At 38.4% G+C, this 18,493-nt stretch overlaps 1 protein-coding gene across 10 annotated transcripts in view; it reads right to left on the bottom strand.

Moving 5' to 3' along the window:
• LOC105487246 (myotubularin related protein 3) overlaps positions 1-18,493 on the bottom strand; it is a 141,116-nt gene that overhangs the window by 103,735 nt on the left and 18,888 nt on the right. For 4 of the 10 annotated variants that reach the window (XM_011750645.3, XM_071080372.1, XM_071080373.1 and 1 more), the window contains exon 2: positions 15,104-15,179. The exons of 5 other annotated variants lie outside the window; for them this stretch is intronic. In XM_011750645.3, the coding sequence (XP_011748947.2) occupies positions 15,104-15,179 (76 nt within the window). Of the gene's footprint in view, positions 1-15,089; positions 15,180-18,493 lie in introns of those variants that run through there. One more of the 10 variants, XM_071080375.1, reaches the window with a different exon arrangement.

The raw sequence follows: 18,493 nt of genomic DNA, 5'->3' as shown, positions 1-18,493 counted from the left end.
AAAGAAGTAAAAGCGGGTACTTAAACAGATATTTGTACACCAACATTCATAGGAGAATTATTCACAACAGCCAAAAAGCAGAAGCAACTCAACTATCCATCAATAGATAAATGGATAAACAAAATGTAGAGTATACACACAAGAGAGTATTTTTCAGTCTTTAAAAGACGTGATACAGGCCGGGCAAGGTGGCTCACACCTGTAATCCCAGCATTTTGGGAGGTCAAGGCAGGAGGATCACCTGAGGTCAGGAGTTTGAGACCAGCCTGGCCAACATGGCAAAACCCCGTCTCTACTAAAAATTAGCTGGGCAAGGCGGTGGGTGCCTGTAATCCCAGCTACTCGGGAGGGGAGGCTGAAGCAGGAGAATCACTTGAACCCAGAAGGCAGAGGTAGCAGTAAGCACAGATAGCAACACTGTACTGCAGCGTAGGTGACAAGGACAACATTCCATCTCAAAAAAAAAAAGACATGATACAAAAATTAGCTGGTATGGTGCTGCATACTTGTAGTCCCAGCTGCTTGGGAGGCTGAGGTACAAGAATTTGCTTCTACCCAGGAGGTGGAGGTTGCAGCAAGCCAAGATGGCGCCACTGCACTCCAGCCTGGGCAAGAGTGACACTCTGTCTCCAAAAAAAAAGAAAGACATGGATGTACCTTGAAGACATTATGTTAAGTGAAATAAGCAAGTCACAGAAGGTCAAACATTATATGATTCCACTTATATGGAGTTGTAGTTAAATTCACAAAGATAGAAAGTAGAATGGTGATTGCCAAGGACTAGGAAGAGGATTGAATGGGGAGTTAGTGTTTAGTAAGTACAGTTTCAGTTGGGAAAGATGAAAAAGTTCTAGAGACGGATGGTGGTAATCACTGCACAATATGAAAGTATTTAAATGCCAGAGAACTGTACAATTGAAATAGAGTAAAGTAAAATAGGAATTTCAGAAAATAAATGAATCATCCATTAAAAAGTAATAAAATAAGATCCTAAGCTCTCCCAAAAGAAACTCCCTGATGTGGTTTAACTGTTTGTCCCCTCCAAATCTCATGGTGAAATGTGATCCCAAACATTGGAGGTAGGGCCTAGTAGAAGGTATCTGGTTAGGAGGGCAGATCCCTAATATGGCTTGGTACCCTCCCCTCAGTAATAAGTTCTTGCTCTATTAGTTCACGTGAGAACTGGTTGTTTAAAAAGATCCTGGCACTTCCTCCTCTCTCTTTTGCTCCCTCTCGCTACATGACATGCCTGTTCCCTCTTCGCCTTCCAACATGATTGGACGCTTCCCGAGGCCTCACTAGAAGCACATACTGGTGCCATGCTTCTTGTATAGCCTGCAGAACTTTGAGCCAAATAAAACTCTTTTCTTTATAAACTACCCAGCCTTGGGTATTCCTTCATAGCAATAAAAAACAAACTAATACACTCCCCAAAGTATTAACAGGATGTCCATCAAGATACTGTAGCATTACTACAGGACCACCTCCGCCACCCTCCCTGCCCCCCAAAAAACCTGGCATTTTTGTCATAGCTCTGACTTATTAGATGTGTAAGCTTTTTAAAAGTCTTTAGAATGAACAAAATTTAGTAAAACCTGAAGAAATTAAATAACCATTAGATCTCTTCAAAGAATATCAAAAGGTATAAGAAAATTAGGAGAAACAACAAAATCTTTTGTATTTGGTCAGTATCAATCTTTAGACCAAATGCAATTTATACCACTGAAAGCTTGAGTAATTTCTGCTCTAGAGAATTACTTATACATAAAGTTAAAAAAAAAAAAAAAAAAAAAGCTTTATCCATCATCATAGTTCTACAACACTGGTCTTGTCACGATTTCCTGTGCCTAAGATTATTTTCCTACCATTCAAAAAGTTTAAATAGCAACCATATCCTTTTTGTCATGTAAATATAAAATACAAACATCTAAACAAATATAACACAACATTCGAATATTCCAAATACCACAAATCTTTCAGGTACCAAAACTGAATACACACACAAGGTTAGCAAGATTCTGTTTCATTTTAGCCATAAGTTTCCTGATGGGCTTAGTTTTACACACTATGACTCCAGCAAAATGTGTTCTGCAGCCTATTATAGATGGTTTAACTAGCAGAAATGAGTCATTTAATTAGCATAATACACAGTGGTCTAATAATTTTTCTTAGCTAATAAGGAATAACCAACGAGTTCATGAGGTATCTAATTTTTAAAGCAAATTGCCTATTTTTTTTGGTTGTTTTTTGTTTTTGAGAAGGAGTCTTGCTCTGTTGCCCTGGCTAGAGTGCAGTGGCACAATCTCAGCTAACTGCAACCTCTCCGAGGTTCAAGCGATTCTCCTGCCTCAGCCTCCCGAGTAGCTGGGACTATAGGCACGTGCCACCATGCCCAGCTAATTTTCATATTTTTAGTAGAGACAGGGTTTCACCATGTTGGCCAGGACGGTCTCTATCTCTTGACCTCATAATCCACCCGCCTCAGCCTCCCAAAGTGCTGGAAGCCTAAATCTTAATAAAAGCATGTGTAAAATAAAATGTACATACAGAGTCATCAGCCAGTATCCTAATAAATTTAGATTCTGAAATACATGTAAAAATACTTATACTGTGTTGAGTTTAACCTAGAAAAATATTTCCTAAAGATTAAAACCAGGCTGGCTGCAGTGGCTCAAGACTGTGATCTCAATACTTTGGGAGGGTGAGGCAGAAGGACTGCTTGAGCTCAGGAGTTCAAGACTAGCCTGAGCAATACAGTGAGACTCCATCTCTACAAAACATTTGTTTTTTAAATTAGCTAGGCATGGTGGCACAGGCCTGTGGTCTTAGCTACTGAGGAGGCTGAGGTGGGAAGATTGCTTGAGCCCAGTGGCTGCAATGAGCCATGATTACATGACTGCATTCCATCCTGGGCTATAGAGACCATGTCTCCAAAAAAAAAAAAAAAAAACCCCAAAAGTGATTATAAATTAATAGTCCAAAAATATTTATTAAACTTCAAGGATCACATATCTTATCCGGTATTTATCACTGTTTTATAACAGTAATTTCAACCTCTTGATGAGAAAAACTTTCCTTTCTCAGCTAGCTTTTGCTTTCAATGTACCTAAAATTGGACAGTTTAAACCGCTTCACCAGATATGTGAGAAATCCATGGTAAGACAAAATGTCATTTACTTTTAAGTATATATACAGTTATGGTATGATGAATAAAAATATGCCTTGCTAAAGAATTAAGAGATGAGACCTAGAGAAAACTTTTTACCCAGAAAAAAGGAAGAACAGGAAGCAAAAAATGAGGTAACTTAATGACCCAGTGACTGCTACGAAAACTACAAAACCATGTAGTCATATGATATTTTCCCAAAAACATTATGAGTGATAAGTTTATATTTTTGCCTTACACTAAAATGTCCCTTGTAGGGAGAATAAGAAATAAGAAATAGGCTGGTGTGAACTGGCTCAGGCCTGTAATTCCAGCATTTTGGAAGGCCGACGCAGGAGACCACTTGAGGCAATGAGTTAGAAATCAGCCTAGACAACAAAGTGAGATCTCAGCAATTAAAAAAATAGGAAATAAGACAATTCAACTAACCATACAAACAGACAATCCTTTCTTTGTATTCTTAAAGGCAAATAATATTTTGTCCCTCTGTCTTTTAGAATCCACAACCAGTAGTAACATATTTCATTAAAATTCCCTTTACTCTTAACATATGAAATGATATGAGACACATTATAAAACCCCTAGTGAATCCAAAGAAAGCAGAAGATTGTCTTAACCATTCTAAATATTTTATCCATTTGCCTCCAAAAAGCAACATATATTTAATACATGAGTAATTCTCCAACCCTTATTCCTTTTCCTTCATAGTCTACAAACTGAGTAACAACGGAGATCTTGTTCACCACTACATCTCCAGAGCCTATAACTTAACAGTGCCTAGTAAACAGGTGGCACTTAAATATTTATTGTATTATAAGCCTAAGTCTCACAAAGGAAAACGGCAAAGATATGAAGAAGAAAGATGTTTCAAGGCAGAAGGAATGCTTCAGAGAGCTACTACCTGCTATCAAAAAGAGACACTAAAACTTGCAAAATTAATTAGAACTTATGGAAGCTATTTTAAATCAGATGGCCACTTTAGAGATGCCTGCTTAACACCATGGACTTATTTTTCAGTACAAGAAAAGTGCTATTCAGGCATACATTGGAATACTAGTGTAAGAAAGCACTATACACCTCTAAAGAAAGTTCTAAACAGATGATGCCCCTCAACACTTCCCTTCCAGGTTCATTGCATGCCAAGTAACACCAGCAGTTGCTAATATTTTCTAAATTAAAACACTTAAACTCACTGCATTAGCACATGAGGCATTTTGTGATTTCAGAGGGGAAAATGTATTTTACAATTTCAAAATAAATTAGCAGCTTCTCTGTATCAAGTAATCCCTTGACAGTTGTTCAAATCCCTTTTTTTTTTTTTTTTTTTTTTTTTTTTTTTTAAAGAGACGAGTTCTCCCTATGTTGCCCAGGCTGGCCTTGGGCCTTGAACTCCTGGGGTGAAGCAATCCTCCCACCTCAGCCTTCTGAGTAGTGAGTAGCTGGGACTACAGGTATGAGCCACTTGGCTCCTCCAGCACAATTTTTAAAATCTTACACGAAGGAACTTTTCCTGGGTGATCAGAGGAGGTAAAGGGGGTAACATTACTAAGAATACAAAACTGAAGTCTATAGTCCTAACCAATGACCCAACTAAAAACAGACACCTTTGGCTACAGATTTCTTTAAACAAGGATTAAGATATGAAAACTTAATCCTTCCTTTACATGAAAAATAGCCATTAACAATCACCTTTCCTCTTCTAATGTTAAAGCAGGTTTTTAAGAGCACAGTCCTCCTGTTTGAATTATTTCCACATTCTAGTAAATACTAGCTGGTGAGAGCCAATACAGAATCTTTTGCTGAAGATATTGGGATATTACAGAACAAAAACAGAATAATCCATAATTAATTAGTGACATATCTTAAAGCTCAAACTACTGCAGTTACAGGGGGCAGTGAGATAGTTCTGGCAATCAACTGTAGGCATTAGGGAGCAATTGGTAAAGTAGCAGATCCAGGGTACTGTTAACAATCCCATTACAAAGGCTGAACATTTATTTATTTACATAAAATCCTGTAATGAACAATTAGAACATGAATATCAGCTAAGCCAGGACAAATGGTGCAAAACATTGCCCGCAGAATGCAATGTATTAATTTATGAAGTACGCTATAATAGCCTTTATCATGCAAATCTTACATTTATTTATAAAAAGTTAAATTAGTCTGACCATGACGGAGTAACATGAGACTAGCCCTTCCACCAAAACTACTAAAAAACTGGACAAGATACATAAAACAGCTATTCTTGGATGCTGGACAATAGACGGCACCGAACTGTGATCCCTGAGAGAAGACAAGCAAATTACCTGTGCCCTAATGATCGTCCAAGCTTTGTACTTTGCAGCAGTTTCCAGACTCCAGCCAGAAAGGGAGAAACTGAGTATCTAGGGAGGGTGGAAACCCAATCAGAAACTTAAATGTGTTTCAGAAGGCTGAGGCAGCTGTAATTTGTGAGGCACTGTTACATCTTTACTAAACTAGCTGCACATGCATTAGATGAGCTTTCACGAGGGTGGGCAAAGAACAACCATTGGATAATAACTACCAGAGTTTACACAGGCATTCTCCTTCTGACTGATTAAAGAGACCTTATTAAACTCAGGCCATTCAGCTGAAACCTTTATAAACAGGCTAAACTAGCCCTAGGGCAACGGCTCCTCTCCAGGCCCACCTGAACAAAGCTTTAAATAAAAACAAGCCTAACATTGAATTATGGATTTTCTAACATATCCAAAAGTAAAATGTATGACAATAGCAAAAAGAACAGAAAATAGGAAACTGGAGACATACCACCATAGGATTCTTATACATTAAGTGGTATATAATTTGAAGGCAGAATGTCAAAAGTTAAAGGTATCTACTCTACTGTAGAGCAGCCACAGAAAAAAAATAAAACAAGTATATCTCCACTACAAGAGGGGATAAGATGAAATATTACAAAATCTTTCATTCAAAAAAATGACAGAAAATAGATGGGATTAATAGAAAACAAATGGCAAAATGGTAGACTGAAACCTAACCACATGGATACTCAAACTCAGAGTAAAGCACCATTTAATAACAACAATTAAAAGGAGACTGTCAGCTGGGCGCAGTGGCTCACACCTGTAATCCCAGCACTTTGGGAGGCCAAGGCGGGCAGATCACCTGAGGTCAGGCGTTCAAGACCAGCTTTGCCAATATGGGGGTAAATACACAAAACACAAAATATACAAAAATTAGCCGGGCATAGTGGCAGGCACCTGTAATCCCAGCTCCTCAGGAGGCTGAGGCAGGAGAATCACCTGAACTCGGGAGGTGGAGGTTGCAGTGAGCCAAGATCACACCACTGCACTCCCGCCTGTGTGGCAGAGCGAGACTTAGTCTCAATGAATGAATGAATGAATGAATGACGGAGAACTGTCAGCCTAAATAAAAAAGCAAGACCTAACTATGTGCTAATTACAAGAAATGCACTGCAAATATATACACAGACTGAAAGTAAAAGTATGGGGAAAAAATTATGCAAATACTGTGGTAATAAAGCTACCAGAGTTATATTCATGTTAAAGTAGCCTAGGGGATGGCAAATATTATCAAAATAAAGTGGGACAAGTCATAAAAGAATGAATTTACTGAGAAGACACAACAATCCTAAATATGTATGTACCTAAAAAAGAACTTCAAAATATATGAGGCAAAACTGGTAGAACCAAATATTTGTCTTTTCAAAGACACAAAACATTCACTGCAATAGACCATATGCCTTATGACAAAACAAATCTCAAATTCTGAAATCCTGAAAAAGACTGAAATCCTATAGAGTACATTCTCTGACCACAATGAAATTAAATTAATAACAATAAAATATATACAGGAAGTTAAACATCACACTTTTATAATTCATAAGCCAAAAAAGACATTAAAAGAGAAATTAGAAAATATTCAAACTGAATAGTAGTACACAATATGTCATTTTGTAAGCTGCAACTGAAGCACTGCTCAGAGGAAAACTCAGATATTCACAGTACATACAAAAAGACAAGCCTACACTTACCTCTCTCAGTATTCAATTTGAAGTGTTTCACTTACCTAAATGTCAAACAAAGCTATAAACTTCCAGAATAAAATTTAAGAAAATATTAGTGACCTTAGGTTTAGAGACAATTCCTTAGATAGGCTATAAAAGTCATTAACTCAAAAAGAAAAAAAAATAACTTTGACTACATAAAAATTAAGTTTCTGCTCTCTGAAAGACACTATACTATTAACAATGAAAAGGCAAGCAACAAATTACAAGAACATATTTGCAAAACATGTAATTTGCAAAACCTGTTATAAAGGACTCATATTGAGAATACTTTATGAACTCACAATAAACAAAAAACAACCTAATTTTTTTAATGAGCAAAAGATTTGAACACTTCACCAAAGTTATATAAATGGCAAATAAGCACATGAAAAGATAATCATCATTAGTCATCTGGAAATTACAAACTAAAACCATGATGATTTATCACTATAGACCCACTAGAACGACTTAAGTTAGTAAGACTGACAATACCAAACATCAACAAGGATTTGGAGCCCTGGAATTCTCATGCATTGCCAGTGGGAATGCAAACTAGGCCATTACTTTAAAAACTATAAACACACCCTACAATCCTACAATTTCTACTCCTGGATTTTTAACCATGAGAAATGAAAATATATGTCCATACAAAGATCTATGTTGCAAATATTCAGAGGAGCTTTATTCATAATAGCCAAAAACTGGGCCGGGTGTGGTAGCCCACGCCTGTAATCCCAGCACTTTGGGAGGCTGAGGAGGGAGGATCACGAGCTCAAGAGATCAAGACCAACCCGGCTAACACGGTGAAAGCCCATCTCTACCTAAAATACAAAAAATTAGCCAGGTGTGGTGGCACACACCTGTAGTCCCAGCTACTCAGCCCGCTGAGGCAGGAGAATAGCTTTAACCCAGGAGGCAGAGGTTGCAGTTAGCCGAGATCTCGCCACCGCACTCCAGCCTGGGCAACAGAGCAAGACTTCATCTCAAATACATAAATAAACCCAAAACCTGGAAAAAAAAATATATATATATATATATCCATTAACTAGTAAATAAAGGAATTGTGGAATATCCATACAATGGACTACTGCTTAGCAATTAAATGGACTAACTACTAATTTTAACAATATGGATGACTCTCCAAGCATTATGCTAAAATGAAAGAGGACAGGCACAAAATAATACATCCTGTATGATTTCATTTATATTACATCCTAGAAAAAAGGTAAAATTTGTGCAAATTATACTTCTCTAAGGCTGATTTTTTAACCATGTGGCAGCAAAAAAGTCAAAGGTATATATATGTGCTCTGGTTAAGACAAGTATTTTCCCTAACTCTTAGTTACAGAAGGGCTCTAAGAAGTTAATGATTTGCCCCAAATTAGTAACCAGTGGAAACATGTTTTGGGATATAGATCACTTTACTGTAAATACAAACTTGGAACGTATGCTTTAGGGATGATTAAGAAGATCTGTATAACTAAGACCCTTTGTTTTTGTTTTTGTTTTGAGACGCGGGTCTCGCTGTTACCCAGGCTAGAGTGCAGTGGTACAACCATGGCTCATTGTTGTCTTGATGTCCTGGGCTCAAGCAACTCTCCCACCTCAGCTTCCTCAGTAGCTGGGACTACAGGTGAGCACCACCACAGCTGGATAATTATTGTTATTATTATTATTTTGTAGACACAGGGGTCTCCTATGTTGCCCAGGCTGGTCTCAAACTCCAGGCCTCAAGCGATTCTCTCGCCTCAGCTTCCCAGAATGCTGGGATTACAGGTGTGAGCCACTGTGCCTGGCCAACTAAGACCCTTTCGAAGGAGCTCCAGAACTATGTTTAACTTACAGTTAAGTATTAAAGGAAGTTTCAATTTACATAGGCAAGCCAGCTAAAACAGCTCAGGCCAAGAGTTGGATGATGTAGCATAGACATCTCAAATGCTTAGCTTACCACAGTCTTGGCCAATAGTCAAGTTTATTTTGGGACTGGAATATTTAAAAGTCCATATTCCCTGCAGCTCCTACACATTGATCCTATTAAACAAAGGCTTCCAATTCTGAATCTTTTAGGTACTCATCTTTCATTCTCACTGAATGCGTTACCTCCAAGCAATTGGGGTGGTAAAGAACTGGATTTTGAACGACAACATCATGACAACAGCTTATTAAAAAGCAAGACAAGGCCAGGCTTGGTGGCTCATGCCTGCAATCCTCCTAGCACTTTGGAAGGCTGACACAGGAGGATCGCTTGAGTTCTAGAACAGCCCGGGCAACATAGCAGGAACCCATCTCTACTAAAAATTTTAAAATTAGCCAGGCATGGTGGCACACACCTATAATCACAGCTACTTGGGAGGATGAGGCAGGAGGATCCTTTGAGCTCAAGAGTTTGAGGCAGCAGTGAGCTATGATCATGCCACTACACCCCAGCCTGGGTGACAAAGCAAGACCTCGTCATTTATTTCTTCAGTCATAAACATAATAAAACGACAGGAAAACTGCTCTTAACACCTAATTAACCACATCAACTTTAACTTTAGCATAAAGAAAACAAATTAAGACTTTTCTTCATCTCTATCATCAATTCATTTTGCAGAAGTCTAACATTTAATCCATAAGTGGGCAATCCATGGAACCTAAAGCAATTACTACAAATTCACTAATGCTTACTATACATACCTCACCTCTTCATTTCCTCTTGTCTGACTTTTCACCGAGTTTTTCTCCTCCCTTTCTGACCTTTTTATATGGTTATAACAGCTACTTTGCAATAAAACAACAAAGAGGATATTTATGCCTAATTAGTGAAAGTACTGACTTTATATCTTTGCTATTGTACTTATTATGGTGACAAGCTCTTTAAGGAAAACGTCTACACTGTATAAGCATAAATAATGGGAAAGGAATACTGATTTATTCTATACCCATTATAAACACTTTTCCCTCTAAGCCATTGAAAAAATGGAAGATACCTTACTATTTTCACTCCACTGATCCTGAATATTATCTCATATATAAACTGAGTGTACCTATGTATATTAATGTTTACCCTGAGATTAAAGTCCAAACTATTTTTAAATACGTACAAAGCGCACTGGAGAAATGGTCAGACTAACATTAAATATACTGGTCAAAATTCTCAGTTGTAAGTTTAAAAAAAAACCCAATTCAAGCTAATTTACACAAAATTTTTTTTTAAAAATTTTTTTTGGGGGAGACACGGTCTCACTCTGTCACCCAGGCTAGAGTGCAGTATTGTGATCATGGCTCACTGCAACCTTGACCTTCCAGACTCAAGGGACCCTACCATGTCAGCATCCCAAGTATCTGAGACCACAGGCGTGCGCTACCACACCTGGCTAATTTTTTTTATTTTTTGTAGAGACAAATCTCCCCACGTTGCCCAGGCTGGTCTCCAACTCCTGGGCTCAAGCAATCGTCTTGCCTCAGCCTCCCAAAGTGCTGTGATTACAGGTGCGAGCCACCACACCCAGCCCAAAAATCAGAATTTGATGGCTCACAGGATAATGAGATGATGCTTAGAAACAAGGAAAAAAACTTCAGGACCAGGTCCTCAAGGGCACAGTGCCATGGGATCCATCTCTATCTCATGAGAAATCCAGTGAATGTTCTATTCCTTTCACTAGTATAATTAAGTGTTGGAAGCAGATCCCTAATGTCCAGAAAATATGATTTAAGGATACAACTTAGGAATTATCAATAATCCTACTAAATGTAAAAGTTAAGAAAATCTAACCCCTGACACCGAACCACTAACTTACAATTACATTAAGTCCTGTCACATATGATCTGGTTTCTCTTTATAATGAATAGATCTTTTTGCCTTGTACTAAAGATTTCCGTGGAGAGCTGAGGTCTTGCTTAGGCTAGGGTAAATATAAAAAAGAAAAAAAAAAAGTCTTAACAGGTTAAAAAAAAAAAGGAAAAGAGGCATAAAAGTCAATTTAATGGGCTTATATACATGGCAGTTTAGCAAGGAAGAGGGCAATCTCATTTTAAAAATTTACTCAATAACAGCACAAATCTGAAACTAAAGTGTGAGACTCCTACTTTTGGTTATCATATAGTCGCCACAGTAATGACTAAAATTCATGTAGCACTCACATAGCTAACTATCCCTAAAGAAATGCTTCCTTTCGCAAGACGTTTAAGTGGAAAGGAATATGAAATTTCTTAACACATCTATATTTTAAATTACTCGATTTCAGGAGTAATCACTCTGAAACAACTGAGTGAAATAAAAACCAGCAACCCCCAAATCTTTGCTGAGCCATCACTTTAACTCATCAGTTTGCTACCAACTACAGTGTTTACCTTTCTAGTAACACTTCTAGTTCCATACAAACTGTTTTGTTCTACATAACTGCACTAGATTTGGATGTACACTCAGAATTTAAACGATGACCTACATTCAGTGGTGTGTGGGTACCTATAAAATACAGAAAAGGGCCCACTTTCTACTAATTTCTTTCAAGCTCAATCTGAGGCAAGAAAATAATACTCTGTTTTTAATAAGAAGCAAATTTATATTTATAATAAAGAATTACATACCAGGTGATATTTATTATTCCTTAATACAAAGTTCTGTTATATGCTGAGAGACATATATTTATGAAAAAATTATAAAAATGAAGAGCTACAAATAATGGAAGGGAGAAGTCCAGGTCCTTGCTTATAATTTTAACAGCCAACATGTATAGAGCACTCTTCTAAATACTTCACCATTTATTAGTCATTAATCTTACAACAACTCTACAAAGTAGGTAATATTATTATCCTCGTCTTATAAAGAGGGAAACTAAGGAGCAGAGAGATAAGGTAACTTGCCCAAGTCATAAATCTAGCCAATAAATAATTTACAGATGCAAGTTTAAACCATATAAGAAATTAAGCAGGAACAACACATATACAGCAAATACGAAAACAAGAGAAAAGTCAAAGCACTCAATCTCAAAAAGGCAGAAAAGCAACATAAATTAAGAAACTAATTTTTTTCTCTCAGTGCAACGAAACCAGGTCTATATCACTAGGGGTTGGGGGAGCAGGGCAACTGTGTTCTCAAACTATATAAAAAATCTCAAAAAAAGTAACATATTTCTTGTGGTCCGGGCACAGTAAGCCCAGGAGTTTGAGACCAGTCTGGGCAATATGGTAATACAGTCTCTACAATAAATAAAAAAATCAGCTGAGCATGGTGGAGGCTAAATTGGGAGGATGGCTTGAGTCTGGGAGGGTCGTGGGAGCCTGGAAGGTCGAGGCTGCAGTAAGCCATGACTGTGCCACTGCACTCCAGCCTGGGCAACAGAGTGAGAACTTGTCTCAAAAAAAAAAAAGAAAGAAAAGAAAAGAAAAGAAAGAAAAAGAAAAGAAAAGAAAAGAAAAATTAACATATTTCTTAAATAAATAAAAGTACTCAACTTTCGGGAAGCACGTTCTGGAGAAAACGTGTATTAAATAAATGATAGCACTTTGGAAACTAACTTTTCATTCCTAAATATGCTTTAAAGAATACAGCCAATAGCTAAAAGCAATCCTTCATAATTTTATCATGTTTAGCACTTTTTACTGAGAAACAGAAAGTTCTACAATAATCAAAGTGGGTCAATCTATCACTGCGGTATATACAGTCACTTAGTCTTATCCCTGAAAAATATTTTCAGATTATGTAAATTTTTAACTCTGAGATAACCTTTAACAAAATGAAAAAGGCACATTCCTGCTATTTCCGCAAAGGGCCAATAATTAATCTATGGTACTGATTAAAGAAGATTAATTTGCCACCTAGAACAACATATAGCCATGAAATTTAATTTAGAAACAGAGCCGCAATCACTAATCCACTAAAACAATGAAGAGTTACTATCTATTTCACAGTACTGAAGCGAATCCACTTTCATTCTATTTTTACTCCTGAAGTGTGCAATGCTAGTAAGCAAAGGGTCTGTTCCTCAAAACTGAACTGATTCTGGTCTTGCTTTGGTTTCTTTTGGTCTGTTCTAGTAGGAAGCAGTAGCTACAGTGTCTGACGTGAACATGATACTTGTGCTTACTACTAAACTATGTATATTCTCTTAGCTCTAGAAAACTGATACGGCATTGAGCTTCTTGAGTTAACCCTCAGTCACTATAAGGCTGTTCTCATCCAGGTTCGTAGAAGGAAAGCTTCCACCATGGTTACTCCCATTCTGAATCCTCAACTTGTTCCCCACCCCTGGGTTTTACAAGGTTGCTAGGAAAAAAAAATCTTACTTGCATCTGACTATGGAAGTCCTTCCTACCTATACACCATTACTCTTAGGAGGTACAAGTGAGATCTCATCTAGATTTCTTGGCTGCCTTTTACCGATGTAATCATAGCATGAAGCTTTGAAATGTGAGATCCCGAGCTAGGTCACTCCTTTCAAAGTGTCTATCATTACTCCTTGGAGAGTCAGCTGCTGGACTGCTGCCAGTGTGCTCTTTGTTGGCTTTATCATGAAACCATATTCCTGTAGAGCTGGAATGGTGGCCAAAACACTGCATTTCAAAAGGCTCCTTCAAAATGTGTATCAAAAAAAAAGATATAGATACACATCCAACCAAGCCATTCACTTGTTTTTAGTAAGAGAGAGAATGAATAATACAAAGGAGATTAAGTAGCTATGTTAAAAGATTCTCTTATGTGCAAGTATGCAAAAATATCCCATAAAATCACTTGATAATTTTCTTTGAGTAGATTTTATGCAAATAGGTACATTTAAAATGTTTTATGCCCTTGAGGAAAGAAAATTCAACTTTTCTGTGTCAGGTAAGAACTCTGAAGTTAAGTAAAAGCTTGAGATAGCCAAGGATTCTCTGATGATCCTTCAACTATCACTGAAGGGGTAAAATATCTACTCTTTAGTAAGCAGCTTTAGTAATGGGTTTTAGAGGAGACCATCAATAAAACATTTTGTAATTTTTAGAGGGTTTTTTGGGTTTTTCTGTTTGTTTGTTTTTTTGAAATCAAGTCTCACTCTGTCACCCAGGTTGGAGTGCAGTGGTGCCATCTCAGCTCACTGCAACCTCTGCCTCCTGATTTAAGCAATTCTCCTGCCTCAGCCTCCCAAGTAGCTGGGATTATAGATGCACGCCACCATGACCAGCTAATTTTTGTGTTTTTAGTAGAGACAGGGTTTCACCATGTTGGCCAGGCTGGTCTCGAACTTCTGGCCTCAAGTGATCCATCAGCCTCTGTCTCCCAAAGTGCTGGGATACAGGGATGAGCCACCACACCGGCCAAATTTTTAATTTTTATAAGGTGAAACAATGTTGAGAATGGGGAAAGGGGGAGAGGATATAGGGCAACTCAAGTAGTTCCACAGTACAGGAATGAAAAAGGTCCTAGCTCTGAATAAAATAATGGATAGTAATAATGCTTTCAGGGTATATAAAGTGAGACAGGCCGGGCGTGGTGGTTCACCCCTATAATCTCAGCACTTCGGGAGGCTGAGGGAGACGGATCACTTGAGGTCAGGAGTTGGAGACCAGCCTGGCCAACGTGGTGAAACCCCGTCTCTATTAAAAATTTAAAAAAAAATTAGCCAGGTGTGGTGGCACACGCCTGTAATCCCAGCTACTAGGGAGGCTGAGGCAGGAGAATTGCTTGAACTGGGAGATGGAGATTGCAGTGAGCCAAGATCACACCACTGCATTCCAGCCTGGGCAACAAAGCGAGACTCGGTCTTAGATAGCTAGACAGACAGACAGACAGACAGACAGAGATAAATGTGAGATAAATATATTCGTGTATGGTAGTACCGGTCTCTTTAGAAAAGACACCAAAGTTTTTCCTATAAACTTTGAAAACAAGCCTGGCACAGTGGTACGCACCTAGTGCTGGTTACCTGGGAGGCTGAGACAGGAGGACTGCTTGACCCAAGGAGTTAAAGGCCGGCCTCGAAAACACAATGAGAACTTCATCTAAAAGAAAAACAAAAAAATGCCATCCTGAGCAAATGCTCCGGATGAATCTAGACTTTCAGATGCTCAGAACTTGTTTGACACTGGTCAGCAAAAGGATAGATAATAACTTTGAAAAAAGTTAATATATAACAACTAATATATAAAAGGTTAACGGGTTTAAGAAACTTGCCATAATTTAAAATATGCTTTTGCAAGTGTTTAGTGCACAAATTTAAAATATGCACCAAAAACTCATAAAATTGTTTTAATATCCAAAAGGGGGAAAGCTGTAAAAATACAGTAATAAAAGATGCAAGTTCAAAAACACTGAATACATGAAATACATAATTCCACACAGCAGCTATTATATTAAAGGCAAGATATTCCCCAACAAGTAAATTCAAACAACTTCATTTAATTTAAAATGCCTGAAAGAACATTACCTTACATCAAGGAAGTACCTTAACCAAAAGAAAGGACTCAAGCACCAAATGATACAACCCCGTAACTTATACTTCTGAATTCCCTAGTCCTAAGACTTACACACATGGTAAAAGGGCTCAACTATGAAATTTTATCAACTATGAAATTTTCATAGCATCAACTCCTATATATCAACTATGATACAAATATCAACTATGAAATTTTAAGGAGAGGGACCGTCCTTTTATTTACACAGTTGTCCTTTAAACCACAGGGGTTTGAACTGCACAGGTCCACTCATGTGCAGATTTCTTTTAACCAAATGTGGACGGAAAAAGTATTCTTGGGATGCAAAACCTAAAAATACAGCAGGCCGAGGACTAGCTTTTCATATAGACAGGTTCCACAGTGGCAACTGGGGCACTTAAGTATGCCCAGATTTTGGTGTATGTGGGAGTCCTGGAACCCATCCCCCAAGTATACCAAGGATATACTGTAGTGGGATATATGCTGACGTTCTGTATTATTCTCTGTATAACCACTAAAAATGAAAAATGTATGATAAGCTTCTTTTTTTTTTTTTTTTTTTTTTGAGACGGAGTCTTGCTCTGTCACCCAGGCTGGAGTGCAGTGGCCGGATCTCAGCTCACTGCAAGCTCCGCCTCCCGGGTTTACGCCGTTCTCCTGCCTCAGCCTCCCGAGTAGCTGGGACTACAGGCGCCCGCCACCTCGCCCGGCTAGTTTTTTTGTATTTTTTAGTAGAGACGGGGTTTCACCGTGTTAGCCGGGATCGTCTCTCGATCTCCTGGCCTCGTGATCCGCCCGTCTCGGCCTCCCAAAGTGCTGGGATTACAGGCTTGAGCCACCGCGCCCGGCCGATAAGCTTCTTACTCCATTCTGATGTAACAATAGCTCTAAGAACCATAATAGAGGATAGCAAATTGGTATGTTTAAATGTTGGTAGAAATGTAAATTTCCATATGCCATCTGTGATGATGATTAAAAAGTTTCCCTCCAACACTGGTCCTCCTACTCAACCTGTCCTAAAGCTCCAACTGTCTAACACACTTGTAACTTAATTGTCTAACTGCTTCCATGTTTAAAACCAAGACACACACACACACACACATCTCTCTCTGAACGTTGTCCATCTTCCTGCTAAAATCAACTCCCCTTGCTACTTATTCTATCATCTTTGAATATTTTTGCTTCTTACATGTATTGTCTTTCAACTCTTAACACAGATCCTTAGGGGAAAGAGGATGTATAACTGTTGTGTTATCACTGTAATAACAGTAGCAACAACCACAATTAGCAAATATGGAGTGCTTACTATTGGTTATCTACATATCGTAAGCACTTGCTGAATTCTCACAAGAGCTTTAAGAGGTATTATTGTTATCCCCATTTTAAACCTGAGACTCAGAAAAGTTAAAGAACTTGCCCAAGATCAGAGGTAAGTGGTAGAACCACAATTCAAACCCAAGCCTGAGCTCTTATTCAGACAGTAAACTGCCATGGTGGAAACAGCATCCAACTTGATGTCTGGACTCAAGTACTATTTCAGCTACTCACTAGCAGGACAACCTCAGGTAAGTCCTGACAGCTATGAAAAACAATTTACTTACTTGTAAAGTAAGAGTAACAATATATAGCCTGCCATGCCTACTTCACAAGGTAGCAATGAAGATTAAGTGTGCAACTGATAAAGCTAATTAAAACTATTTGTATTACTAATCCCATAGTTGCTACCTCCATACTCCCATGGTATTAATTTTGGCAGCCCCATCCTGGAATTCTAGACTTGGATCACCAACATTATTGTCTCAGTTAAAGTAAAGAGCTACAAGTCTTGTCCACATCAGACAGTGACATATAGAAGACAAACTGTTAACCTGCAATCGCCATTACTGGCAAAACTGGGCAGGTATTTCCAGGCAGGTATTTTAATGTGAAATAGCCAAAAATAATGATAGCCTAAAAATGAGATACCTATTCACCAAATGACCATATTTCAAGTGTAATATCCCTTGGTTCCAAACACAACATTCAGTTTTCTAAATATTCAACATCAGAAGGAGTGTACATTAATAAGAAAAGCTCTGTAGTTCCAGTACCTCTGTACACCTAGTACCTCAATTATATAATACATTTATACTGAGGGCTTAAACTAAGATTCCACACTACACAAAAGAAATGGTTGGGCAAGGTGGTTAACACCTGTGATCCCAGCACATTGGGAGGCTGAGGCAGGCAGATCTCTTGAGCCCAGGAGTTCAAGATGGACAACATGACACAACCCCATCTCTACACACACACCCACAAAAAAACAAAGATTAGCCAGGCGTGGTGGCATGTTCCTATAGTCCCACCACCCAGGAGGCAAAGTCCCACCACTCAGGAGGATCACCTGAGCCCAGGAGGTTGAGGCTGCAGTGGGCCATGATTGTACTCCTGCACTCCAGCCTGGGTGGCAGTAATACCCTGTCTCAAAAAAAAAAAAAAAAAAAAGAACAGAAAAAAAGAAAATCAAAAACACTCTACTATTCTCTGAAATGTCAAACCACGTATGGCCTCGGTAGTCTGACTGAGGGTTGGAACTGGAACTTCAAAAAATTAACTTGCAAAAATGGCATGCGAACTCTTTTTTATTTTTTTGAGATGGAGTCTCATTCTGTCACCCAAGCTGGAGTGGACTGGCACAATCTCGGCTCACTACAGCCTCTGTCTCCTGGTTCAAGTGATTCTCATGCCTCAGCCTCCAAGTAGCTAGGATTACAGGTGCATGCCATCACGCCCAGATAATTTTTGTGTTTTTAGTAGAGACGAGGTTTCACCATGTTGCCTAGGCTGGCCTCAAACTCCTGACCTCAAGCAATCTGCCCTCCTCGGCCTCCCAAAGTGCTAGG

The sequence above is a fragment of the Macaca nemestrina genome, chromosome 15 (genome assembly GCF_043159975.1).
Source record: "Macaca nemestrina isolate mMacNem1 chromosome 15, mMacNem.hap1, whole genome shotgun sequence".
NCBI classification, from domain to species: Eukaryota; Metazoa; Chordata; class Mammalia; order Primates; family Cercopithecidae; genus Macaca; species Macaca nemestrina.
The sequence above is the reverse complement of the archived record's forward strand: the minus strand, read 5'-3'. Positions and strand labels throughout refer to the sequence as shown.